The sequence below is a fragment of the Scyliorhinus torazame genome, chromosome 5 (assembly GCF_047496885.1).
Source record: "Scyliorhinus torazame isolate Kashiwa2021f chromosome 5, sScyTor2.1, whole genome shotgun sequence".
Taxonomy (NCBI): Eukaryota; Metazoa; Chordata; class Chondrichthyes; order Carcharhiniformes; family Scyliorhinidae; genus Scyliorhinus; species Scyliorhinus torazame.
Window position 1 is genome coordinate 84,931,873 of NC_092711.1, and position 27,819 is coordinate 84,959,691.

Genomic DNA, 27,819 nt, shown 5'->3' on the forward strand with positions numbered 1-27,819 from the left:
ATCCCTTCCAACACTCGGAGCAGATAAATGGTATCTCCCCTGTGTAACCCCACTGGTGTGTCAGAAAGTCAGATGAATTAATGAATCACTTCCCACACACAGAGCAGGTGAAGAGTCTTTCTCCAGTGTGATTGCATTGATGAATTTGCAGTGTGGATGGATAAGTGAATCCCTTCCCACAGTCCCTACATGTCCACGGTTTATCCATGCTGCCGTTGTCTCTCCAGGTTGGATGATCACTTTGAGTCTTGTTTACACATAGATCATATGTATGGTTTACCCCCACTGTAAATGGTGTGATGTTTGTTTCAGGCTGTATAACTGGTTAAAGCTCTTTCCACAGTCAGCTCACTGGGACACTCTCGCTCGGTGTGTGTGTATCTTGGTGCTTTTGCAGTCACTCCGTTGTTTCAAATTCTTTCCCACAGACAGAAATAACATTCTCCTTCCACATTCAAAGGCTGAAGATATACTTGTCCTCGGGCAGCACGGTAGCACAGTGGTTAGCACAGTTGCTTCACAGCTCCAGGGTCCCAGGTTTGATTCCCGGCTTTGGTCACTGCCTGTGTGGAGTCTGCAAGTTCTCCGCATGTCTGTGTGGATTTCCTCTGGGTGCTCTGGTTTCCTCCCACAGTACAAAGATGTGCAGGTTAGGTGGATTGGCTATGCTAAATAGCCCTTGGTGTCCTAAAAAAGTTAGGTGGCGTTACTGGGTAACAGGGATAGGTTCGATATGTGGGCTTAAGTGGGGTGCTCTTTCCAAGGGCCGGTGCAGACTCGATGGGCTGAATGGCTTCCTTCTGCACTGTAAATTCTATGATTCTATGATAAGATTTCCTGTCTACAAATCCTCCCGTTCAAATACCCTGGAAAATGAAACATAAATAGGTTATTTAGCTCAATGAGCTTCTCCTGGTGATTAAGCTTCTCCTATCTTCATCCAATTCCACCTGCCTCATCCAATCTCAGCAGTTTATCCGTTTATCTTCATCGCTCTAATTTTCTCATGTAGTTTCCATTTGAAAGAATCTTCAGCTTTTTGACACAGTTCCACATTCTAACCACTCTGAGGAAACACATTTCTGCTTATTTCCCTGTGGATTTGTCAGTACCTATCTTGTATTCATGTCTCTAGTTTAGGAACCTCCCACAAATTGAAACAGTCTCTCCACATCTATTCCTGCAATCCATTCGTAAATTTTGAAGACCTCCATCAGGGGATTGCAAATGTTCCTTTTTCTGAATGAAAAACCCCAACTAGCCAATCTTCTCCAATCGTTTCAATCTCTATGCTTAAGCAAACCGTCACTGTTGGTCCAGGATAGAAATTCAAATGAGACAAACGTGTCTCTTGGTTTGAGATTTCTGTGTGTAAATCCTCCCTTTCTAAACCCCTGTAAAAGAAGTTTCCAGAATCCATCCCTGTCAGTCCAGGAGAGAAATTCACAACATCCTCTCCTCCCGCTGACAGGACAGAGATCACCGCGCATGCGCTCTGTTGCACATTGTCCTTGGTAACCCGGGCCGGTCACTGAGAGGTTGAACAGGCCGGTACAAAGGCAGCACCAGGAGCTTCCTATTCGGGTATTAGGTAATTCGTAAAGTATTTACAATGTAGTCCTCCTCTACCCACCGGCTCCGTCGCTCCCTCCGCACCTTCGCCGCCTCTGACCTGGCGCAGGCCGAAACAAACAAGTTTCTGGTCATCGCCATCACTGGCACTGCGCCTGCGCATTGGTCTCTTCTGTATGGATGGGGGATATTCTCCATCGCGGGGCATGTTGGGTATATATATCGCCATTGGCAGTCTCCATTCGTTTACACTGATATTTTATTGTATTGAGATGGAGACGTGGGCATGAGTGTCAATAACCAAAACTGTAGATAAAACGAAGTGCACGTTCCTTCCATTATTTACAGGAGAGAACAGACCAAGAGGACCAAGAACAGAAAGCTTGAGAAAAAAAATAGTGACATCGAAACAAACCTGTTGGACTTTAACCTGGTGTTGTAAGACTTCGTACTGTGCTCACCCCAGTCCAACGCCGGCATCTCCACATCATATTTACAGGAAAGAAGGGGATTGAGGATCAGTGAAGAATAGAGATCAAAAGAACATAAGAAATAGGAGCAGAATTGGGCCATTCGGCCCATCGAGTCTGCTCCGCCGTTCAATCCTGGTCTTTATGTTCCTCAAATTCCAGTATAATTCAGAATATTCTCTCCTCCTGCGCTCTGGTCTCCTGTGCTGTGGATCGGGGATATTCGCCACAGCGGGGAATGCTGTGTAATAGTCCCGTCATTGAATGTCTCCATTAGTTTATAGTGATTTTTTATGCTGAATGGAGAGATTAAAAAACAAGTTAATGATCTTACTGAGAGCCAGTGGGCCAGGATATAAAATGAATGAATTAGTACAGAATCTCAAGGGATCTACACCATAATTCCATCCTGGTTATTGTAACAGCAACAATATCAGAACCAACGACGATGAACAGATGTAAACTCATTAATGGTCAGTAAACGGGGGTTAACGAATGAAGCTTTTCCCTGTGCAAAATATTTGCACAGCCAATCATGAATCAAATCCTTTCGTCTTTGAAAATTGGAGTGTTAACAATTGGAAATGGTGAGTGAACCCCTTTGGACATGTGTAATATCTGAATGGTCCCTCTCCAATGTTTCTGTGTTATTGTGTCAGTAAATGGACGACCCCGTGAATCCACAATTAGCTGGTGAATAGTCTTTTTGCAGAGTGAGTGTATCCTTGCGTTTTCTGCCTGGAATGGCAAACAAGGATCATCCATAATCAACAGTAACTACTTGCATTTATAGAGCACATTCACTATGTTTATAAAAATTTGAAGCAATTCACAGAAGCATTAATACTCTCCATATTAAGGGAATCATTCCAACATATCATGCTTGTGCCTTCAACATCTTCCCCAAAACACTGCAATAATTTCTGTGCAATAAAAGAAGAAAGTTCAAGTTTTGCCAAAGTAAATCGGTGACTTTGGGAAACAGTCTTTGACACTGTGTAGATTTAGATTTATTGTCACATGTACCGAGGTACAGTGAAAAGTATTGTCATGTGTATAGTCCAGGCAGATCTTTCTATACATGGAAAACATAGGGCATACAATAAATACACAACGTATATACATAAACCTGGACAATGGGTGAAGCACATGGAGTACAGTGCTACAAGAATAGAGAAGATGCATAGAGAGATCAGTTCAGTCCATAAGAGGGCCATTCAGGAGGCTGGTAACAATGGGGAAGAAGCTGTTTTTGAATCTGTTGGTGTGTGTTCTCAGAGTTTCGTATCTTCTGCCCAGTGGAAGCGGTTAACGGTCACCATCCTGCTTCAGCCACTGGAGGATGGTTCACATCAGAGGATGGGGGAGGGGGGACAATAAATAAGAGCTTACACCTTGCACTCAAATCAATGAGGACTCTGATCTCTGGTAAGGAAGGAAACCTTGGCAGGTGGGCGGGGAAGATTCAGAAACACCCGCTGGAGGCCCCAAACCCCCAATAAGACCCACTGATTTTATTGTCAGTTTGCGGACAGGAGCTGGAGAACTGAACCCAGGCAGAGGAGAGGGAGGGAGAAAACTGGGAGTGGAGGAAATAAATGGTGCAGATGGTGAGATGGGTTTGGATTTCAGCCCAAGGAGGAGGGAGAGTGTGTGGGACGGGGATTTACAGGCCTCTTTACAGTTCTATCATCCTTGTTTTCTTTATAAAATCAATTCCACAGGATATTAGGAGAGGATTTGCAGTCAGACATCAGAAACATCACTTCAAGATCTGACAGCTGCTCCATTTATTGACACCTATCATCGGAATTTGAACATGGAGCGAAAACGCACCGTTCACCAGAGTGAGAAACCCTACACATGTTCAGTGCATGGACGAGGCTTCAGCCATTCATCCGGCCTGTCGAGACACAAGCGCAGCCACACCATGGGGAAACCGTGGAAATGTGGGGACTGTGAGAAGGAATTCAATTACCCATCGGAGCTGGAAACTCATCGCCAGTCACACTGGAGAGAGGCCATTCACCTGCTCAGTGTGTGTTGGGGGGGGGGGGGGGTGGATTCACTGCATTATTCATCTTCCAGTCACACCAGAGAATTCACACACTGGAAAAGCGGTTCAGCTGCTCATTCTGTGGAACGAATTTCAGGCAGTCATTCGCCCTCACTGCACCAGCGAGGTCACACCAGGGAGAAACCATTCATCTGCTCCCTGTGTGGGAATGGATTCACTCAGTCATCTCAGCTGCTGATACACCAGCGAATCTACACTGGCGGAAGGCCATTCACCTGTTCTGTGTGTGAGAAGAGATTTGCTCAGTCATCTGCCCTGCTGACACACCAGAGGGTTCACACTGGGAAGAGGGCATTTGGTTGCCTTGAATGTGGGAAGAGATTCACTCAGTTAGCCAACCTGCTGACACATGAGCAAGTTCACAAGTGAAGTTGGATTCTGTTGTTAATGCTGCTGTTAATCACACTGAACAATGTTCATTCCGACAGTTCGAGTTTGTTTCTGCTGATGTTCAAGGTTATTCAGGGGAGATGGTGGTGTTGTTGTAATGTCACTAGATTAGTAATCCAGAGGCCCAGGTTAATTCTCTGAGGACATAGGTTCAAATTCCCACACATGCTCTTGCATGGACTCGATGGGCCAAATGGCCCCCTTCTGTGGCGTCACCATTCTGATTCTAAGACTGCATCTCTACATTCAGCAGTAGCTGAGATAATATAAATTCAGTTACAAAATCTGGAAAGCTAGTCTCAGTCAATGATGACAATGAACCCAGCATCGATTTTTTTAAAAAACAAATTTGGTTCGCTAATGTCCTTTCAGGAAAGCTGCCATCCTTATCTGATCTGGCCAACATGCAACTCCAGATCAACAGCAATGTGGTTGCCACTTAACTTCCCTCTGAAATGGGCCTCGAGGTCACTCAGTTCAAGGGGAATTAGGAATGGGCAACAAATGCTGGCCTTGCCAGTGATGCCCACATCCCCTTAAAGAATAAAGAAATAAAAGTTAATAACTGGACCAGAGTTTAATATTGGGGATCTACAGCCGATTGCGTACACGGGGCTGTGGTGCCCCTTTCACAACTGCTGTCTGATCTTTCCCCAGAATTCAGAAACGCTGATCAGGTAATTCCTGAATTGACTTTTGGTAAGAACTCTACATTTCAGTGTCTGAAATGTGCCACTGAAATGTGCCACTGATTAGCATCATCAATTAGAAAGTGCTGATTAACCTTGCTGACAATTCTTACTAAGTTGTACATTACACACAGTGACACCTCCATTATCCAACAGTGAATGGGAATTGGTCGAGAATCGAGAGTCTCCAAATGCTATCCCTCCTGTCTGGTACAGAAATCTCCTCAGCACGGGAATGGAATCGACCTCAAGAAATAACCATGTATTAATCTTTTAAATCTCAAGAAAGTTATGGCAAAAGCTCACGCTCAATCTATCCTGAATAAAGCTTTCACAGCAGCTTGCTGGCTGACAATTATAGGACAAGCCTGTGATCTCTGCTCAGAACAAGACTCCAGCACGGGTTTTAAAACAAAACATTTATAACCCTGATTCAGTTGGATACATAAACCAATTGTCGTTGGTTTGTCTGAGTAAATGTTGCACCAGGCCTTTGAGAGAGAAATAATAATTTTAGACAGGAAAGTGATTTTGAAGTGATTGATTCTAATTTCAACCCAACAACACTCTGGTGACACCATGGACGAAAGGTTTTATATGGGGAGGTGATAGCGTAGTAATATTGTCCTCCAACTAGACCAGTAATCCACAGGCCCATGGTCATGTTTTGGGAAATTTCAAGCAAATGTATTTGAAGCTTTGGAGGATAATCAAATGTTCATTTTAAAAAGCGAGCTATAAAACAGTCAGGGTGGCCCTGGGTTTCGACCACACGAGCTGTCGAGAAATAAACTAAACATGAACAAAATTTCAGTTGTGCCTCCCGAATAATCCCCCCAAACTCTTGCCATTGCTGTTCCACTGTCTTCCGTGCTCGGCTACCCTTCCAATCAACTCTGGCCAGCTCCTCTCTCATGTCTTTGTAGTTACCTTTATTCAATTGTAGTACCGTTACACCTGATTCCAGCTTCTCCCTCTCAAACTGCAGGGTAAATTCTATCATATTGTGGTCACTGCCCCCTAAGGGTTCCTTCACCTTAAGTTCCCTAATCAGGTCTGCCTCATTACACATCACCAAATCCAGAATTGCTTGTTCCCCAGTGGGCTCTACCACAAGTTGCTCCAAAAATTCCCTTTCTTGGGATCTGCTAACAACCTGATTTTCCCAGTCCACCTGCATATTGAAGTCCCCCATGATTATTATGGTATTGCCAATACAGTTGCAGGAACCCACTTCTCGCTGGTAGTACAGCTGTGCACAAATACTTGCTCTCCTTGTACAATCGAGTGCCTTTTGGGATTACCTTCTCTTCAGGTTTGTGACTGCTGATTGTGTTCCACTATCTCAGACGTCTCGGGGGACATGTTGATCAGATGTTCTCAGCTTCCTCTTCAGTAGTAGTAAAGCTGGGGAACTCTGAGTGGTCGTGTGTGTGGTGTTGCGAGACGTCACCAAAAACAGTTTAGACGGCAATTTAATGAACCTTGGTCCTTGAAGGTTTTCAGTGCATCTTCAAGGACTGGACAAACCAATTGCAGGGATTTTTGGTTTTCATTGCTGAGCACAACATCGAGGGCCGAAGGGCCTGTTCTGTGCTGTACTGTTCTATAAAACTAAGGAGCAAACACTGTTATTTGGATTTGGGATCATTTTGAAATGAGAAAACATCAGGCACTTTATAATGGGTCAAAATGGAGAAGAAACTAATAAAATCTGCGAATGCCTGGAACCAAATGGGAATGTTTGATTTCTGTTTTACCCATGCTGCTGCCTTGTTCTGCATTACAAGCCAGCGGGTTGCCCACTGTACTAAACCAGTCCCAGATGTGCATGTTAGGTGGATTGGCTATGCTGAATTGGCCCTAGGTGGGATTACGGGGATAGTGTGGGATTTGGGCCGAGGTGTGATTCTCTTTCAGAGGGGTGGTGTAGACTCGATGGGCCGAATGGCCTCCTGTAGGATTCTATGATCCTCCTAACCCTGACCATAGATTAAATCATAAATTATGTAATTTACGACTTTCTGGATCAAATTATCCAGGAAACTTTCTCCTTCCCCAGTCTAATTTCTATAGTTCAGGCGACAGCTCAACAACTCTGAGCTGATATTCCTGGTGCTGCATTTACTGCAGATGCCATTGCTGTGAATCATATTGATGCCCACCAGTTTCTTCATGCTAAAGCTGTGACACATCACTTCAATTTAAGGTTTGACCTGGAAGTTGTACAAATTCTGAGTATTGGCATCATTTTCTATTTTTATTTCATATTTATTGTATCCACAGTATTTTGCTTTTCTTTAACCATGGAACTTCATATATGCAAATAGATTTATTCAATTTTTCTACCTGTTAACACTTGAGCTTTGAAAGTCCAAAGCAATTAATATACAGTCACTGCTTCTTAGTGCGAAGGTGATGTTTTAATATTCTCTTTGTGAGAAAAGAGACACCTGTTCACATTGTCTGCTGAGGTTCAAATGAGTTGGCATCTGACCAACTCTGCTTTTAATCAAATCTAGGCTAGAACTATGGAGCAGATCCCATTCGCTCGGATGCTGTATCAGCTGACTTAATTGTTTTATATCTATCTCTGAAATCGTAATCGGCGATGGATGATTTTATATTGGACAATGGGGCTTGCCCATGGCGATGCGGTTACCCAGCATTCACCGAGAGGGTGACTATGCCCCAGCTTCAGTCCAGAAGACCATTGCGCAGGCGCAGTGTCTTTCTTACTGGAGTATGCGCAGTGTCTCTCTTACTGGAGTATGCGCAGTGCGGGTGTTGGAAGTGTTCGGATGGGATGTGCAGGAGCTGCAGGCAGAGATGAACTAATTAAGATAGCGGGTGAGTGAGGTTAAATGCAGCCGGCGTGTGAGGAGGGAGGCTTCATGAACACTTGGTGCAGGAATAGAAGGTTTCATAAACACCGGACGAAGGCCTCATCCGCAAATAAAAACATCGAGGCCCTTTGTTGGGACCGATGTTGCAGCCGCCATCTTTAGATAACAGCGAGCAATGCGGCCGCCATCTTTGTAGGGGGCAATGGGCAGCATAGCGCATGTGCTACGCCATCTTTATTTGGGGCATTTGCCATGAATTCCAGAAGTTAGTACCTGGCTTCCAATGTTTGTCTCTTGTTCGTTAAGTCGTAGAATCATTGAATGATTACATTACAGAAGATTCACCTGAGGAAGGTGCAGCGCTCCAAAAGCTAGTGATATCGAAACAAACCTGCTAGACTTTAACCTGGTGTTGTAAGACTTCTTACTATTACAGAAGAAGACTGCTTAGCCTTCCTGTTAGTGCCAGTTCTCTGCCAGAACAAAGCAGTTAGTCCCACTCCCCTGTGCTTTCACTCACAGGACCAGCTGCAAATATTCCTCATCCCGTTACCTGTGAAGAAGTTGATGACTGATCTTCTTGAACTGCTGCAGACGTTGCTCTCACAGTGTTGTTCGATAGGTAGTTACAGGTTATTCATGCAACAATGTTGAAGGAACAGCAATATTTGTCTCATACAATGTGTGTTTATATTGTATCATTCATGTCATGGAACATTCCAAGGTGTTTCATGGGAATTTTATAAAGCAACATTTGGCACAGAAGTATGTAGGGACACATGAGGACTGATTATCAAAGGTTTGGCCAAGGATATAGAATTTACGGAATATTTTAAAGTAGGAAAGGAAGATAGAGGGGAGAGGATTAGGGAGGAAATTCCAGCGTTTATAGGCTTGGAAACTGGGGAATGGACACCAAGGATGGAGTGATTTCTTAAACTGGAGCCTTTGTATGTCAGCGAGCACAGGGGCGGAACACGACTTGGTGTGACTAAGCACATAGGCAGCAAAGATTTTGATGACCTCCAGAATACAGGGAGGTTGAATGTGGGAGGCCGACTGGGAGTGCTTTAGGATTGTTAAATCTAGAGGTAATAAAAGAATGTGTGATGGTTTCAGCAGCAGAGTGGAATTGAGCAATTTAACTGAAGCAGAAATAGGTGGTCTTGGTGATGATGTGAATATCTGGTCAGAATCTCAGTTTGGGAATTGTTGTGAATAGTTTAGTTTGTCCTTAGAAAGTTCCCAGGGAGAAGAATGGGGTCATTGGCTCGGGAGTGTGGTTTATACTGGGAACTAAAGACAACAGCTTTGGTCTTCCCAATATTAAACTGGAGGAAATGTGTGCTCATGCAGTATTGGACATCAGACAGATCGGATGGTGTTTGACCTGATCGGGATCTTGGAGATGATGTTGTTCATATTCGCTTGCTAGACTGACCCTTCTATGTGGTGGATGTTGAGGGTTTGGGAAATTGTCAAATGGTGGTTCAGTTTAACATCTATAAAATATCTCTCCATTATACCCTGTCTTTCCCAACCACTTGTCTCTCTCCCACCTCTCAATCTTTTTCTCTCCCACTTCTCTCACATTTTTTCTCTCTCGTCACGTAGAATTGTCTATACCAGAGGGTTGTGGATGCTCCATCATTGAATATACTTCAGGCTGAGATGGAGAGTTTTGATCTCTCAGGGGGTGAGGGGAGTTGAGGAGATGCAGAAAAGTGGAGTTAATAGACCAAAGCCATCTACGATCGTAGTAATTAACAGAGCAGACCCGATGGGCCGAATATTTTACTGCTGTTCCTATTTCTTATGATCCAATAGGGGTCCGAGTTTTGTGTAGGTCCAGACTGGGAGGCAGGTTCCCTTCCCTGAAGGACATTAATGAAACAGTTCGGTTTTTACAATAATCCAGCCATTTTCATGGTCATGTTTAGGTAGTGCTGGCCCCACAAATGACCAGATTGATTCAACTCAATTTCACAACCTGCCTTTGAATTTTTGTGGGCTCTCTCTCACTCCCTATTTTCTGTTTTAAGTCAATTTCACAGAGGATTAGAAGATCACATCAGGATCTGAATATCATCAGATGTTTTGAGAAATGTGTGGACTGTGTGGAGGAATTCGGGTCCCTGTCTCTGCTGGAAACTCATCGGTGCAGTAACAGAAGGGAGAGACCACTTCTCGTCCTGTGGGAAGGAATTCACTCGGTCATTCACCCTACGAGTTCACACTGGAGAGAGACTTTTCAGATGCCCCAACTGCAAATCCTGTGGAAAGAGGTTAAATTCATCACCAGATCTCACTGCACACCAGCAAGTTCACACAGTGGAAAAACCATAAACCTGCTTCAAAGGTTCCTGGGAACTGATGTCCCATCAACGTGTTCACACTGATGAGAGACCGTTCAGGTGCTCTCACCGCGGGACTGGGTTCAGGCGATCGTCTGACCTCACTGTACATCAGCGAGTTCACACTGGAGAGAGACCGTTCAATTGCTCAAAGTGTGGGAAGAGATTCACTCGGTTATCCAGTCTGCAGACACACCAGCGAGTTCACACTGGGGAGAGGCCTTTCTCCTGCTCAGAGTGTGGGAAGGAATTCACTGAATCATCAGGACTGCTGCGACACCGGCGAGTTCACACAGGGGAGAGGCCATTCGCCTGCTCTGAATGTGGGAAAGGATTTACTCGGTCTCAGCACCTGCAGAGACACCAGCAGGTTCACACAGACACAAAACCGTTCAAATGCCCAGACTGTGAGAAGTGTTATAAAGGTTCCCTGGAGCTAATACGCCATCAACGTGTTCATACTGGGGAGAGACCTTTTAAATGTTCAGACTGTGGGAAGTGCTTTAAAAGTTCCTGGGAACTGATATCCCATCAACGTGTTCACACTGACGAGAGACCGTTCAGGTGCTCTGACTGTGGGACTGGGTTCAGGCGATCTTCTGAACTCCCTGCACACCAGCGCGTTCACACTGGGGAGAAGCCGTTCACCTGCTCCAAGTGTGGGAAGAAATTCAAACACTCATTCATGCTGCTGACACACCAACGAGTTCACACTGGCGAGAGACCTTTTAAATGTCCAGACTGCGGCAAATGCTATAAAAGTGCTGGGAACCTGATGCTCCATCAGCGTGCTCACACCGACGAGAGGCCGTTCAGGTGCTCTGACTGTGGGACTGGGTTCAGACGAGCTTCTCAACTTACTGTTCACCAGCGGATTCACACTGGGGAGAGGCCATTCACCTGCACTGTGTGTGGGAAGGGATTTATTGATTCATCCACCCTGCAGAAACATAGAGTCCACACTGGGGAGAGGCCATTCACCTGCTCCCAGTGTGGGAAGGGATTCACCCAGCCATCCACCCTGCTGAGTCACCAGCAAATTCACAAGTAGCCACAGTGACTGGATTTTGTTGTTAATCGCATCCAGGATTGAACCATGTTCATTGAATCTGTTTCTGCTGATGTTAATAAAGGCCAACCCGGATAGAATGATTAATTTTCTGTATAAAGGGGCAACACTGTGGTGCAGCGGTTAGCACTGCTGCCTCACGGCGCTGAGGTCCCAGGTTAGATCCTGGCTCTGGGTCACTGTCCGTGTGGAGTTTGCACCTTCTCCCCATGTTTGCGTGAGTTTCGCCCCCACAACCCAAAGATGTGCAGTGTAGGTGGATTGGCCTCGCTAAATTGCCCCTAAATTGGAAAAAATGAATTGGGTACACTAAATTTATATTTTAAAATATTTCTCTATGAATAATAAATCAGCTTTATTTTCAACACACAGTGTGCTGAATATTTTAGTAACTCTCATTTTTTTCAAAAATGTATTTATTCAAAGTTTTTCAATAAGTTTACAAAACTCTCCAAAAGGGAAAATAATACAAATAAAAAAGGGCAACATGCCAACCAAACAGAACAACTTAACCTCTAAACGATTAACACCCAACTCAAAACAAAATAGGGCAAGCGCCCCTTTCAAAAAGGAAAATAAATCAGCCCCCCACCAGCCCCCCTCCCGGTTTGCTGCTGCTGCTGACCTCCATCTAACGCTCCGCGAGAAAGTCGAGGAACGGTTGCCACCGCCTGGAGAACCACTGCAAAGACCCTCGCAAGGCAAACTTTATCTTCTCCAACCTAAGAAACCCCGCCATGTCATTGACCCAAGCCTCCACACTTGGGGGCTTCTCGTCCCTCCACATTAACAAGAGCCTTGTCCGGACTACCAAGGAGGCAAAGGCCAGAACTCCGGCCTCTTTCGACTCCTGCACTCCCGGATCTTCCGATACCCCAAATATCGCTATCCCACAACTCGGCTCCAAGAACAGTCTCTTAACCCTCGGGGCCCACACACAAATCCCATAATACTCTTGCTCACTCGCTTGAAAAAGGCCTTGGGGATGAGGATGGGCAGGCACTGAAACACGAACAAGAACCTAGGGAGGACCGTCATCTTGACAGACTGCACCCTACCCGTAGGGAGAGCGGTAGCATGTCCCACCTCCTAAAGTCCTCCTTCATCTAGTCCACCAACTGCGCCAGATTGAGCTTATGCAAGACCTCCCAACTCTTGGCCACCTGAATACCCAAATACCGAAAACTCCTCTCCACCATCTTGAGTGGCAGCTCCTCCAACCTCTTTTCCTGGCCCCGCGCATGCATCACAAAGAGCTCGCTCTCCCCAATATTAAGCTTTCTACCCCGAGAATTCTCCAAACTCCCTGAGGGTCTGTATAACCTCCCCTATCCCCTCTACCGGGTCCGTAATAGACAAAAGCAAATCATCCACATATAGTGAGATGCGGTGCCCTAGATTCCCTCAGCGCCATGGCCAATGGCTCAATCGCCAAGACAAACAGCAGGGGGGACAGGGGCACCCCTGCCTCATTCCACGGTATAGTCTAAAGTACTCTCACCTCAACCGGTTCGTCGACACACCATCGGGGCCAGGTATAACAATTTAACCCACCCTATGAACCCAAATCCAAACCTACCCAGCACCTCCCACAAGTACTCCCACTCCACCCGATCAAAGGCCTTCTCCGTATCCATAGCCGCCACCACTTCTGCCTGCCCCCCCCCCCCCCCCCCCCCCCCCGCCTCCGAGGGCATCATAATCACATTCAGGAGCTTCTGCACATTTGCATTCAACTGCCTATCCTTCACAAATCCCGTCTGATCCTTAGGTATCACTCCCGGGAAATAATCCTCAATCCTAGTGGCCAGGACCTTCGCCAACAGCTTGAGGAGTGAAATCGGCCTGTACGAACCACAATGCAGCAGGTCTTTGTCCCGCTTGAAAATAAGCCAGATCAGTGCTCGTGACATCATCGGGGGAAGAGTTCCTTTCTCTCTCGCCTCATTAAAAGTTCTCAACAGCAACGGGCCCAACAGTTCCGAGAACTTCCTATAGAATTCAATCGGGAACCCATCCGGTCCTGGGGCCTTGCCCGCCTACATACTCCCCAACCCCTTAACCAGCTCCTCCATCCCGATCGGGCCCCCAAACCCTCTACCTGCTCCTCCTCCACCCTTGAAACCTCAATTGGTCCCGGAACCGCCGCACCCACACACACACACCCCCGGCCCCCCTCCGGGGGCTCAGATTTATACAAGTTCTCACAGAAGTCCCTGAAGACCTCATTTATTTTAGCTGGACTCCACACCGTATTTCCTACCTTGTCCCTGATTCCCCCAATTTCCCTAGCCGCCTCCTTCCTCCGCAGCTAATGCACCAGCATCCGACTCGCCTTCTCCCCATACTCGTACACTGCTCCTTGTATTTTCCTCCACTGGGCCTCAGCTTTCCCTGTGGTCAGCAAGTCAAACTCCGTTTGAGGCTCCGGAACTCCTTCAGCAGTCCCTCAGGGGATTCCACGTATCTCCTATCCACCTTCAGTATCTCCCCCACCAATCCCTCCCTCTCCATCCTCTCCCTCTTTTCTCTGTGAGCCCTGATGGAGATCAGCTCCCCTCTAACCACTGCCTTCAACGCCTCCCAGACCACACTCACCGAGACTTCCCCATTGTCAGTGGCCTCCATATACCTCTGTATACACCCCCGGATCCGCCCACAGACCTCCTCATCCGCCAACAATCCCACATCCATGCGCCACAACGGGCGTGGCCCCTCTCTTCCCCAAACTCCAGCCCCACCCAGTGTGGGGCGTGATCCGAAATCGCGATGGCCGAATACTCCTTCCCTTCTACTCTCGGGATCAGCGCCCTGCTCACCACAAAAAAGTCTATCCGTGAATAAGCCTTGTGCACGTGAGAAAAGGAGAACTCCCTCGCCCCTGGCCTAGCAAATCTCCATGGATCCACTCCCCACATCTGATCCATAAACCCCCTCAGGACCTTGGCCGCAGCCGGTTTAGTAACTCTCATACAAGTTTGTTCCTTTTGTAGCTCTAGAATGAGAGGTCAGAGTCTTAGGATAAGAGGTAGCAAATTTAAAACAGAGTTGAGGAGAAACTACTTCTCCCAAAGGGTTGTGAAATGGAATTCGCTACCCCAGAGTGCAGTGGATGCTGGGACAGTGAGTAAATTTAAGGCGGAGTTAGACAGTTTTTAAATTGGTGATGGGTTTTGGAGAATGGGCAGCACGGTGGAGTTACGGCCAGGATAAGATCGGCCATGATCGAATGGTGGAGCAGACCCAATGGGCCAAATGGCTCAACTTGTGAAATAGGTGCTCTCCCTCTGCCCTGTCTCCTCCATGCTCACCTCCAACAAGTGTGAGGAGCTCCAAGAGCTTCTTTGTCACTAAGATTGAGACAGTCAATCAGCTGCCTCTGCTGATTCTCTCCCTTCCCACAGGGCCAAACTGCATCCTAAAGGTCCGGCTTGTGCAAGCCCTGAACTCGCATCATCGTCCAGTTTCTCTCCTCTCTTTTAGCTCCTTCTATATTCTCTTGTCCATGAGACCTGCCTTCTCCCTCGATCCCACTCTGACTAAACTGCTGACCGCCTACTTTCCCCATGTTAGCTGAAACACCCTGGGATGTTTTATTACATTAATTGTGTTATATAAATACAGGTTGTTATTGTTTCACCACAGCCAGTTTGTGCAAACTAAGGTTCCACAAACAGCAAGCAGACCAGTGACTGATTAATCCAGTGTTTCTTTGGGTGTCAGTTGAAACACAAATGTTGGCCACACTGCATCAGGAGAACTCCCCTGTGGATATATGTGGAGGTGAAAGTTCTTGTATTTATTTCACAGCTTTCACACCCTCTGAACATCCCAAAGTGATTCACAGTCAGTGGGAGCATCAGAGTCAGCATGGATTTACAAAAGGCAATTCATGCTTGAGAAATCTGCTGGAATTCTTTGAGGATGCAACGAGTAGAGCTGATTAAGGGGAGCCAGTACATGTGGCTTATTTAGACTTTCAGAAGGCTTTCAACAAAGTCCATATGAGAGATTAGCGTGTAAGATTAAAACGCATTGGACTGGGTACCGTATTGAGATGGACAGAAAACTGGTTGGCAGTCAGGGAACAAATAGGTCTTTTACCGAGTGGCAGGCAGTGACCAGTGGGGTTCCGCAGGCATTGGTTCTAGAACCCCAGCTATTCACGATATACATCAATGATTTAGATGAGGGAACAAAATGTAATATCTCCAAATTTGCAGATGACACAAAGTTGGGTGGGAGGGTGAGCTGTCAGGAGGATGCAGAGATCCTTCAGTGTGATTTGGACGAGTGGGGAAATGAATGGCTGATTCGTATAATTTGGATAAATGTGAGGTTTGGTAGGAAAAACAGGAAGGTGAAATGAAAATAAAAATTGCTTATTGTCACAAGTAGGCTTCAAATGAAGTTACTGTGAAAAGCCCCTAGTCGCCACATTCCGGTGCCTGTTCGGGGAGGCTGGTACGGGAATATTATCTGTGTGGCTATAAATTAAGAGAGAAGAACGTGCAACGAGACCTGGGTATCCTCGTACACCAGTCACTGACAGTAAGCATTGCAGATACAGCAGGTAGTAAAGAAGCAAATAGTCTGTTGGACTTCTTAGCGAGAGGATTTATGTACAGGGGCACGGATGTCTTGCCGCAATTGTACAGGGCCTTGCTCAGCCCAAGACCGCAAGAAACGTCAGAGAGTCGTGAAGACAGCCCAGTCCATCACACAAACCTGCCTCCCATTCATTGATTCTATATCTACACCTCCCGCTGCCTGGGGAAAGCGGGCAGCTTAATCAAAGACCCCTCCCACTTGGCTTACTCACTCTTCCAACTTCTTCCATTGGGCAGGAGTTACAAAAGTCTGAGAACACACAAGAACAGATTCAAAAACAGCTTCTACCACGCTGTTACCAGACTCCTAAACGACCCTCTTATGGACTGACCTGATTAACACTACACCCTCGATGCTTCACCCGATGCCGGTGTTATGTATTTACATTGAGTACCTTGTGGTGCCCTATTATGTATTTTCTTTTTCTTTTCATGTACTTAATGATCTGTCTGAGCTGCTCGCAGAAAAATACTTTTCCCTGTACCTCGGTACACGTGAGAAACAAATCCAATCCACAGACTGACCGTGTGCTGTGCCAAACCTGCCATCTGCACAACCAGACCCCTCTTCTCCTGGAACAACATGAAGTGTCTGCTGCTTTCCAACTCGATGCCTTTCCCCTCACTATTATCCTCAGATAGTTCACAAATTCCTTGTGTGCCTCCAACACACCTATGGCCTCCCATTTTAAATATTTACATTGGTCTTGCCAATAGCAATGGGACATCTGCTATCAAAGGGATCATTTCTGCGAGCAATACATTGATCTTGATGCCACTAATCCTTTTCCTCATGTGAGTTCCACTTTTTCATCTGATTATTTGTTAACATCATAGAAAACGTACATCATTTAACCTTCAACAGCATCTTCCAACCCCACGGCCTCTACCTTCCATTGAACCATAGAATTCCTACAGTGCAGGAGGAGGCCATTCAGCCCATCGTGTGTGCACCAACATTCTGAAGAGCACCCTCCTCCCACTCCCCCATCCCATACCTGTAACTCCCATTACCCCCTAACCAGCACATCTTTGGACACAAAGGGCAATTTAGCATAAACTCTACCACCTAAAGAACAAGGGCAGCAGGTACATGGGACCACGTCCGCCTGCAAGTTCTCCTAGTCACAAACAATCCTGATTTGGAATTATATCGCTGTTCTATCACTGCCATTGGGTAAAAATCCTGGAACTCCCTAACAGCACTTTGGGTGTCCCCCCGCTTCATGGACTGCAGTGAACATACAAACATTGGAGCAGATGTCGGTCATTCAGCCCCTCAACCCTGCCCTGCCATTTAATAAGATCACGGGTGACCTGATAGTAACCTCAAATTTTCACTTCAAGAAGGCAGCCCCCATCACCTGAATGACAATTTGGGTTGGCCAATGAATGCTGGTCTATCCAGTAATGTGCACATCCCATGAACAAATGTAAAACCCCATTAAAATTGACTCATCACATCCTCCTCCAGACAAACTACAAGAGATTGTCTTTAAGATCAGTTCCTCATCTATCATTCATGCTTTTCTGAATGCTGATTTGATTTATTATTGTCACATGTATTAGTTTACAGTGAAAAGTCTTGCATGCTATACAGAATTAGTATTATCAGTATTAAACTTCCTCTGTTCCGACGAAGGTTCCATGTCTCGAAACATTAACTCTGTTTCTTTCATGGTAGATGCTGGCAGAGCACCTGAGTTTTTCCAGCTTCCTTTGTTCTTGTTAACCTTCCTCACCTGTCCCAACCTTTCTGCCGGATAATTTATTGAAACCAGGGACTCTCCCAGTTCTAATGGTGACATGTGCTTTCTACCCAGTTAACTCTCCAACTCAGCCCTTAAATTGCCTGTGAATTATTCCATCCTGCTGCCACATTTCAGTAACAAATGTTGAAATGTTTGCTCCACACCCACAGGGTTTCATCTGTTTAAAGCCACAAACAGAAAGGTCCAGTTTTCTCCTGGAGTTTGAGACAAGTCTGCTTTCAAAATGCAGAGTTTCAGCCAATGAGGGAGATCCAGGCTCAGCCCTGCCCCTCATTCACTCTGATTAGTTGGAGGACCAGCCGCTCCCACCCGGTCCTCCAGCCCCGCCGCCTCTTCCTATTGGACCAGAGATGGCGTCAATCAGTCGGGAATTGCAATGTAGAGCATGCGCAGTGCGGCTACTTAGTTAGACACCACTGCGCAGGCGTACGGATGGAGTTTGGAGCATGCGCAAATCCAGTGTTGGCCTCGGGTTCGATCCCGGCCCCAGGTCACACTCCGTGTGGAGTTTGCACAGTCTCCCTCTTTTCTCCGTGGGTCTCACCCCCACAACCCAAAGATGTGCAGGGAAAGTGGATTGGTCACCCTAAATTGTCCCTTAATTGGAAAAAAATAATTGGTTACTTTAAATTTATTTTAAAAAATGACAGAGCATTTTAAGTTATCAAGACATTGACATATCTTGCACAGAGAATCTGACTTTAAAACAATCAGGACAGAATTAAACACACTGGCATCTATCAGAGGGAGTAAAATTAAAGTGAAGAGAGATCTCAAATCTGGATTTGGAAAATATCCACAATGTGGATGCAGGTGAAGAGGGACCGGGGAATCTTTGAAGTTAGTTCCTGAACCTTTGTTTCAACCAGGTGTGTTTACGATGCCAATAATTTAGAATTGTGAGAGATGGTGTGCGGGGGCGGGGGGGGGATGAATCTAGTCAATAATGATCGCAATTTACTGGAAAAGATTTTACATTTATTCTCGGTGGCAGCTCAAGGGTTTGTGTTGCTGATTCTGATCATTCCAGCAGCTTTAGAATATTATCTATGGAATGTAACAAGAAATTTGGAAAATAAGCTTGTAGTTTAGAAATAGCTGGGTTAATCAGAAATCAGATTGTGAGACGTCAATAAGGATGATCCCTCCTGAAGGTGGGGAGATCTGTAAGAAATCACTATCTTGTAACCTAATAAAATCTTCAGAAATGCATTGATTACAGGAATAGCTGTGTGTGTGTGTGTCTCTCTCGCTTAGAAATAAACATTCCTGGCTTGACAAACACAGGGAACTGTATCCCAGTATTACCTCATAGGGATGGAGTTAGGGAATGGAATTTATAGTGGTGACTGAAGATAATGGCTGTGACCAAGGTTAATGGGAGGAAGTTCTGGATGTGGGATAAGCAGTTTGATAATTGAGTAACAGTGGAGGAATGGAGAGGGATGGGGGTGAGGTAGAGCTGGGTGTTGTCAGTGTACATGTGAAAACTAACGCGGTGCTTTTGGTTGATGTCACCTCGGGGCAGCTTATAGATAAGAAATAGGAGGGGCCGAGGACAGATCCTTTTTTAAGATGGGTGATGATGGTGGATTTAAAGGTGAGAGGGACAGTACCAGAAGAGAGAGACCTGTTGACATTATCAGGTAAAACAGGGAAGTTGGGTGATCGGTTGTTCAGTGAGAATAGGGTCAATACAGCAGAATGTGGGTCTCATGGACAAGATGAGCACTGAGAGGGCACGAGAGAAGATGGCGGAGAAACTGGAGAAAGGTGTGAGTTCAGGGCTCAGAAACAAAAGTCTGCCCGCGGTGGGTTAGTGGGAGGGAAGCAGCAGAGGCAGCTGGTCAGATTGTCTCAATCTCAGTGACAAAGACGCTCCATCAGCTCCTCGCTTGTTGTTGGAGGTGAGGATTTCAGAGATGGGACAGGGAGAACACTTCAAAAGGAACTAATTCATGTTTGAGATAGGAAAAAGACTCAACACACTGCTTAATACAATGCTAAAAAGTTGGTTTATTTGGCTGTAAGCAAGATATAAACCCGATAATTGGACCCCAGAAAACATGGTTTTGTCCTGGATGTAATTAACAACCAAATTCCATCACTGTAGTTGCTTGTGACCTCGCTGGTGTCTCAGTAGATTGGATGACTGACTGAATCCCTTCCCACACTCGGAGCAGGTGAACGGCCTCTCCCCAGTGTGAACTGGCTGGTGCAGAACAAGCTCAAATAATCGCCTGAATCCTGCCCCACAATGAGAGCATCTGAATGGTCTCTCATCAGTGTGACCACGTTGATGGTGCATCAGAACCCCAGAATTTTTTTAGTCTTCCCACAGTCTGGGCATTTAAATGGTCTCTCCACAGTGTGAACTCGCTGGTGTGTCACCAGGCTGGGTGAATCTGTGAATCCCTTCCCACACTCAGAGCAGACAAATTGTCTTTCATTGGCATGAAGCCGCTGGTGTGTTCGCAGTGAAGAAGACTGATTAAATCCTTTCCCACACTCGGAGCAGGTGAACGGCCTCTCCCCAGTGTGAGTGCGCTGGTGTATAGTGAGTGCAGCTGATCTCTTGAACCCAGTCCCACAGTGAGAGCATCTGAATGGTCTCTCGTCAGTGTGAACACGCTGATGGTATACCAGTTCCTGGAAATTTACATAGCCATTTCCACAGTCTGGGCATTTAAAATGTCTCTCATCAGTGTGAACTCGCTGATGATGTATCAGCAGGTTGGATGATTGAGTGAATCCCTTTCCACACACAGAGCAGGTGAATGGCCTCTCCCCACTGTGAACTCGGTGGTGACTCAGCAGGTCGGATGACTGAGTGAATCCCTTCCCACATGTGGAGCAGGTGAATGGCCTCTCCCCAGTGTGAGTCCGTCGATGAGTTTCCAGTGTAGACGGGTAAATGACTCCCTTCCCACAGTCTCCACATCTCCATGGTTTCTCCTCACTGTGAACTGTGCTTTTTATTTCCATCTTCAAAATACGATGATATTCAGGTTATGAAAAATTGAGCAACTGTCAGGACCTGATGTGATGTTTGGTTTCAGATTCCTGGCTGCAAATGCTTTCCTAATACCCTGAGAAATTAATTTAAAACAGAGAAAAAGGAGTGAGAGAGAGCCCACAAAAACACAAAGGCATGTTGTGAAATTGAGCTGAATGAATCTGGTCATTTGTGGGGCCGGCACTAGGGAAAAGTGGCCATGAAAACTGCTGGATTGTTGTAAAAACTCTACTAGTTCACTAATGTCCTTCAGGGAAGAGAGTCAGTGGTCTGGGCCGATGCAAGACAACTCGCCTTTAGAGAGAGAGGTGGGAGCAGCATGAGGGAGTGGATTGTATATATCTAAAACTCAGCCAGAACTTTGACAGAATCTCCCAAACCATCAACCTCCACCACCTCGAAAGACCAGGGTGGCAGGCGTATGTGAACAGCATCATATTCAAGTTACAATCCAAGTCACACCATCCTGACTTGTCTGACATCCAGTACTAGGTTAACAGAAATGTCCTCCATTTAAATATGGAAAGATCTGAGTCACTGTCTTCAGTTCCCACGACAAACTCCACTCCCGACCCACTGACTCCATCACTTCACCATGAAAACAGTGCGAGGCTGACCCAGGCTGTTCATAACCATGGGAAAATACTTCACTAAAATAAAAGCAAAATACAGTCATAGAATTTACAGTGCAGAAGGAGGCCATTCAGTCCATCAAATCTGCACCAGCCCTTGGAAAGAGCACCCTACCTAAGCCAACACCGACACCCTATCCCTCTAACCCAGGAACCCCACTTAAACTTTTTGGACACTAAGGGCAATTTTGCACAGTCAATCCTGCATATCTTTGGAGTCTGGGAGCAGACATGGCGAGAAAATGCAAACTTCAGACAGACAGTGGCCCACGCCGGGAATCGAACCTGGGACCTTGGAGCAGTGAAGCAACTGTGCTAACCATTGTGCTACCAGATTCTAAAAATCTGAAATAAGAATAGAAAATGCTGAATAAACTCAATAGATTGGGCAGTATCTGTCCAGAAAGAAACAGAGTTAACGTTTCAGTCCATTTAACATCTTCAGAGCCGCCAGCTGAGTTTCAGACCACAATCTCTGCCAGCTCCTCGAAGGAGTTTCTGTCTCATTCACATCACTGGACTTGATCCTGTCTCAGATTTGTGAAACTCTCATCGACTCCTTTATTACCTCGAGACTTCACTATTCCTGCACACTCATGACCAGCCTCCGACATTCAACCTGTGATAAGCTTGAGTTTATCCCAATCTCTGCTGCCTCTGTCCTCTACACTAATTTCCATTCACTCACTCATCACCCTGTCCTCATTGATCAACACAGGCTCCTGGTTAAACAGCAAATCAATTTAAAATTCTCACCTTTCTTTTCAGATCTGGGGCTGGTTTAGCACAGGGCTAAATCGCTGGCTTTTAGAGCAGACCAAGGCAGGCCAGCAGCACGGTTCAATTCCCGTACCAGCCTCCCCGACAGGCACCGGATTGTAGCGACTAGGGGCTTTTCACAGTTACTTCATTTGAAGCCTACTTGTGACAATAAGCGATTTTCATTTCACTTCATCTCTCCATATTGCTCATCCCCGTTTCCAGTCACACACGTTTGAATATTTTTGCCACAGACTTACATTTTGTTTCCGATTAATCGAGTGACTCTGTCACATTTTGATCTGATGTTTGTTTTGTGTTTTCCGTCTTCAAATTCTGCTCTTCCAACGTCCTGTAAACAGAAGTCATCACACTGTCAGTCCAAGATCAAACATTGAGAAGAGACAAACATTTCTCTTGATTTGAGTTTTCTGTGTGCAAATCCTCCCCTTCTAAGCCCCTGTAAAAGAAGTTTGCAGAATCCATCCCTGTCAGTCCAGGAGAGAAATTCACAACATTCTCTCCTCCTGCTGACAGGACAGGGAGAACCGCGCATGCGCCCTGCTGCAGATTATTACATTTGGTTGAAATGGTTTCGGGCCTTTCGGCTGCCGCGGCCCCCATTTGGTGCGAACGCGGGACCGATCGGGTCTTATTTGGGTTTTGAGTCCTGCACTGGGTGTTTATGAAGCCTCAGCACCCACTCGGCCACCTCCATTACCCGGCCACAAGCGGCTGTTTCTGTCTAATCGCGGAAACCAAATGATCTCCCGGCGGCGGCTGCCGGAGTCCACACTGCGCATGCGGCTACCGGAGTCCACACCATGCAACAATCGAAGCCACACTGCGCATGTCCAATAGTGGCGGATAGACAGAGTGGAGAATGTTAATTTATTCACATTCGGCTCGGGGGCCGCACTGGGTATTTGTAAACCCCGCCCCCCGACACTGACCTCTCACCTGACACCTCATAATGTTGAGGCAATGATTGACGGCAGCACCGGACCAATGGAAGGAGAAGGGGACGAGGCAGGGCGACACAGGAATTGGGAGCAGGAGGCGGCCACTCAGCCCCTCGAGCCTGCTGCACCATTCAATACCATCATGGCTGATCAGATTGGAATATAATTCCACATTGCCGCCCACCATCGATAAAATACTACATCCGGCTGAAAAATATTCAGTGACTCTAGATTCTGACAAGAGGATGCATCCTCCACACATCCGGTTTTGTCAAGACCCTTCATAGTCGTTTTTTTAATAAACAATTTTATTGAAGTATTTTTTGGCATTGTAACCAGTTACAGTGTACAGTAATGTGCAAATATCAACACAAAGCAGAAATATAGTGCAAAAGACCAATCCTCTCTCATAAATAGTACCCGCCTATTTATCCCTCGTTTCTACTCTAATCTAACCCTCCCCCCCCCCCCCCCCCCCCCACCCCCCTGCTGACATTTAATTCCCCGCGAAGAATTCGATGAATGGTTGTCACCTTCGGGTGAACCCTAATACAGATCCTCTTAAGGCAAACTTAATTTTTTCCAGCTCTAAAAAGCTCAACATGTCCGAGAGCCATGCTTCGGTCTTTGGGGGCTTGGAGTCCCTCCATGCCAGCAGTATACGTCGCCGGGCTACCAGGGAAGCAAAGGCCAAGACGTCGGCCTCCCCCTCTTCCTGGACCCCCGGATCTTCCAAGACCCCAAAAATTGCCACCACTGGACTCATCACCACCCTAGTTTTCAGTACCTGGGACATGGCATCCGCAAATCCCTCCCAGTATCTCCTAAGTTTTGAGCATGCCCAGAACATGTGGACATGATTCGCTGGCCCTCCCACACACCTAGTGCATTTGTCCTCCACCCCAAAAAATGTACTCATTCGGGCCACCGTCATTTGGGCCCGGTGTACGACCTTGAACTGAATCAGGCTGAGCCTAGCACATGTTGCAGTTGAATTTATCCTACTCAGGGCTTCCGCCCATACCCCCTCCTCCATCTCCTCGCCTTTGGGACCTGTCTACGTATGAAGTCACACACTTGCAAGTACCGAAAGTCATTCCCTCTTACTAGTCCGAATTTCTCCTCCAAGGCTCTCATGCTCGAGAAGCTCCCCCCAAAGAACATATCGCCCATTCTTCCCACCCCCGCCCGCCACCATGCCCGGAATCCACCGTCCATACTCCCAGGGGCGAATCAGTGGTTGTCGCATATTGGAGACCAGACCGATGCTCCCACCTTCCCTAGATGCTTTGTCCACTGGCTCCAGATCCGTAGGGCTGCCACCACTACCGGGCTGGTGGAGCACCTGGCCAGCGGGAGCGATGGGAGGCCCTGGCCAGGGCTGCCAAACTGGTGCCCCTGCAGGAAGCTGCCTCTACTCACCCCCAAATAGACCCTGAACCCACCATCCAACTCCTTACCATGGTTATGTTGGCCGCCCAGTACCGTCTACACTGCCCCCGCAAGTGATAGCGGGGGTGCATTCCATCTCCTGAACTTGCTCTTCATCTGTTCCACCACTCTAGTCAAATTTAGCTTATGCAGTCTGCCCCAGTCTCGTGCCACCAGTATCCCTAAGTATCGGAAACTTTCCCCGACCATCCTAAATGGTGGCTCCTTCAACCTCTTCTCCTGGCCCCTCGCCTGCACTACAACCATCTCACTCTTAGCCATGTTCAGTTTGTACCCTGAAAACCTGCCAAATTCTCTCAATATTCCTACTATACTGTCTATCCCAGCCAGCGGGTCCGATACGTAGAGGAGCAGGTCGGCTGCGTACAGCGATACCCTGTTTTCCACCCCTCCCCTAATCATTCCCTTCCCCACCACCTCGCAGTTCTCATGGCAATCGCCAGAGGTTCTATGGCCAATGCAAACAGCAACGGGGAGAGTGGGCATCCCTGTCTGGTCCCTCGGTGTACTCTAAAGTACTCTGATGTTGTCCTATTCATCCTCACGCTAGCTTTTGGGGCCTGGTACAATAGTCTAACTCAGTCAACAAAGCCCTCCCCGAACCCAAACCGTCCGAGTACCACCCACAAATAGTCCCACTCCACCCGGTCAAAGGCCTTCTCGGCATCCATTGCCACCACTGCCTCTACCTCTCTGCCCTCCGGGGCATCATGATCACATTGAGTAGTCTTCTCAAGTTGGCTACCAGCTGCCTGCCTTTCACAAACCCTGTTTGGTCTTCCCCGATCACCTCCGGGACACAGTCCTCAATTCTAAACGCCAAGACCTTAGCCAGGAGCTTGGCGTCGACGTTGATCAGGGAGATTGGTCTGTATGACCCACACGCTTCCGGGTCTTTATCCCGTTTTAATATCAGCTAAATGGTAGCCTGTGACATCGTCGGGGGTAGAGTCCCTCGCCTCGTTAAATACCCTAGTCAGCACCGGCCTTACTATCTCTGAGAAGTTTTTTGTAGAACTCCACTGGGTATCCATCTGGCCCCAGGGATTTACCTGACTGCATGGCCTTCAAGCCCCCCAGCACTTCCTCTGCTCTGATCGTGGCCCCACGTCCATCTACCAGCCCCCTACCCACTTTTGGGAAGGTCAGTCCGTCTAAGAAACGTTGCATCTCCTCCGGCTCCCCAGGGGGTTCCGAGGTTTAGAGCTTCCTGTAAAACTCTCGAAACACCTTGTTCAGTCCTGATGGGTCATCCACTCTGTTCCCCAAACCGTCCACTACCCTGCCTATTTCTCTGGCCGCCTCCTTCCTCCTGAGTTGCTGCGCAAGCATTCTACTAGCTTTGACCCTTCAGAGTCTTATATGATTCAATGAAGTCACCCCTCACTCTTCGAAACTGGAGAGGATACAAGCCTGGCCTGTCCAGCCTTTCCTCATAACTGGAGAGGACACAAGCCTGGCCCATCCATCCTTTCCTCATAACAGGAGAGGATACAAGCCTGGCCCATCCATCCTTTCCTCATAACTGGAGAGGATACAAGCCTGGCCCATCCAGCCTTTCCTCATAAGGCCACAGGTCCATTCCAGGTATTAATCTCGTAAACTTTCTCTGAATGACGTCCAACAAACATTGGAATATAAAAGCAGGGATGTACTTCTGAAGCTTTATAACGCATTAGTTCGGCCCCATTTAGAATACTGTGACCAATTTTGGGCCCCACACCTCAGGAAGGACATACTGGCACTGGAGCGGGTCCAGCGGAGATTCACACGGATGATCCCAGGAATGGTAGGCCTAACATACGATGAACGTCTGAGGATCCTGGGATTATATTCATTGGAGTTTAGGAGGTTGAGGGGAGATCTAATAGAAACGTACAAGATAATGAATAGCTTAGATAGGGTGGATGTAGGGAAGTTGTTTCCATTAGCAGGGGAGACTAGGACCCGGGGGCCTTAGAATTAAAGGGAGTTACTTTAGAACAGAGGTGAGGAGAAATTTCTTCAGTCAGAGAGTGGTGGGTCTGTGGAATTCATTGCCACAGCGGGCGGTGGAGGCCGGGACGTTGAGTGTCTTTAAGACAGAAGTTGATAAAGTCTTGATTTCTCGAGGAATTAAGGGCTATGGAGAGAGAGAGGGTAAATGGAGTTGAAATCAGCCATGATTGAATGGTGGAGTGGACTCGATGGGCCGAATGGCCTTACTTCTGCTCCTATGTCTTATGGTCTTACAGCCTTTCTTAAATAAGGAGATCTGTCTGTGTGGAGTTTGCACATTCTCCCCGTGTCTGCGTGGGTCTCGCCCCCACAACCCAAAGATGTAAAGGGCAGGTGGATTGGCCACGCTAAATTGCCCCTCAATTGGATTTAAAAAAAAAAATAAGACCAACACTGTACCCTGTGCTCCACGTGCAGTCTCACCAATGCCCTGTATAACTGAGGCATAACCTCCCCAGTTTGTATTCAATTCCCCGCACAATAAATATTCAATTAACATTCAAATGACATTTTATTAGCTTTCCTAACTACTTGCTGTACCTGCATGCTAGCCTTTTGTTATTAATGCACAATAACACCTCGGTCCCTCTGTATCTCAGAACTCTAAAAGTCTCTCACCATTTGGACAATCTGCCTGTTTTATTCTTCCCAACAAAATGTGCATTTTCACATTTTCCCACATGATACTCCATTTGCCAGGCCTTTGCCCACTTGCTTAACCTATCGATGTCCCTTTGTGGCTGTATTGCATTCCTCACAATTTAGTGTCCCACCTTTTTTTGTGTTATCAGCAAATTTAGCAACAGAACCTTCAGTACCTTCATCCAAGTAATTTATATAAATTATAATAAGTTGAGTCTCCAGTACTGATCCCTGTGGCACACCACTCATCACATCTAACCAATCACAAAAATACCCATTTATGTCTACTCTTTGTTTCCCACTGGTTAGCCAATCTTCAGTCCATGCCAGTATGTTATCCCTTATATCCTGAGTTTTTATTTTCTGTAATAACCTTTGATATAACTTATCAAATGCTTTCTGGAAATCTAAGGACAGTACATTCACCCGTTCCCCTTTATCCACAGTCATGTGACCCCATCAAGTAACTCTGATAAATTGGTTAAATGTGATTTTCCTTTCATAAAACC

The 27,819-nt window shown here is 46.7% G+C and overlaps 1 protein-coding gene and 1 long non-coding RNA gene across 2 annotated transcripts in view; one reads left to right on the top strand and one right to left on the bottom strand.

Annotated features, from left to right (window-relative positions):
• Positions 1 to 7,967: 7,967 nt before the first annotated feature.
• LOC140418750 (uncharacterized) overlaps positions 7,968 to 27,819 on the top strand; it is a 58,910-nt gene continuing 39,058 nt past the window's right edge. The window contains exons 1-2 of the mRNA XM_072502356.1: positions 7,968 to 8,048; positions 10,087 to 11,408. Of these exons, the coding sequence (XP_072358457.1) occupies positions 10,418 to 11,408 (991 nt within the window). The 5' untranslated portion in view covers positions 7,968 to 8,048; positions 10,087 to 10,417. The remainder of the gene's footprint in view (positions 8,049 to 10,086; positions 11,409 to 27,819) is intronic.
• LOC140418752 (uncharacterized) lies at positions 19,846 to 23,044 on the bottom strand. Its single transcript, XR_011945315.1, has 3 exons — positions 22,835 to 23,044; positions 22,517 to 22,608; positions 19,846 to 20,938 (listed from the first exon to the last, which is right to left on the bottom strand). It is a non-coding gene; the product is annotated as an uncharacterized lncRNA (long non-coding RNA).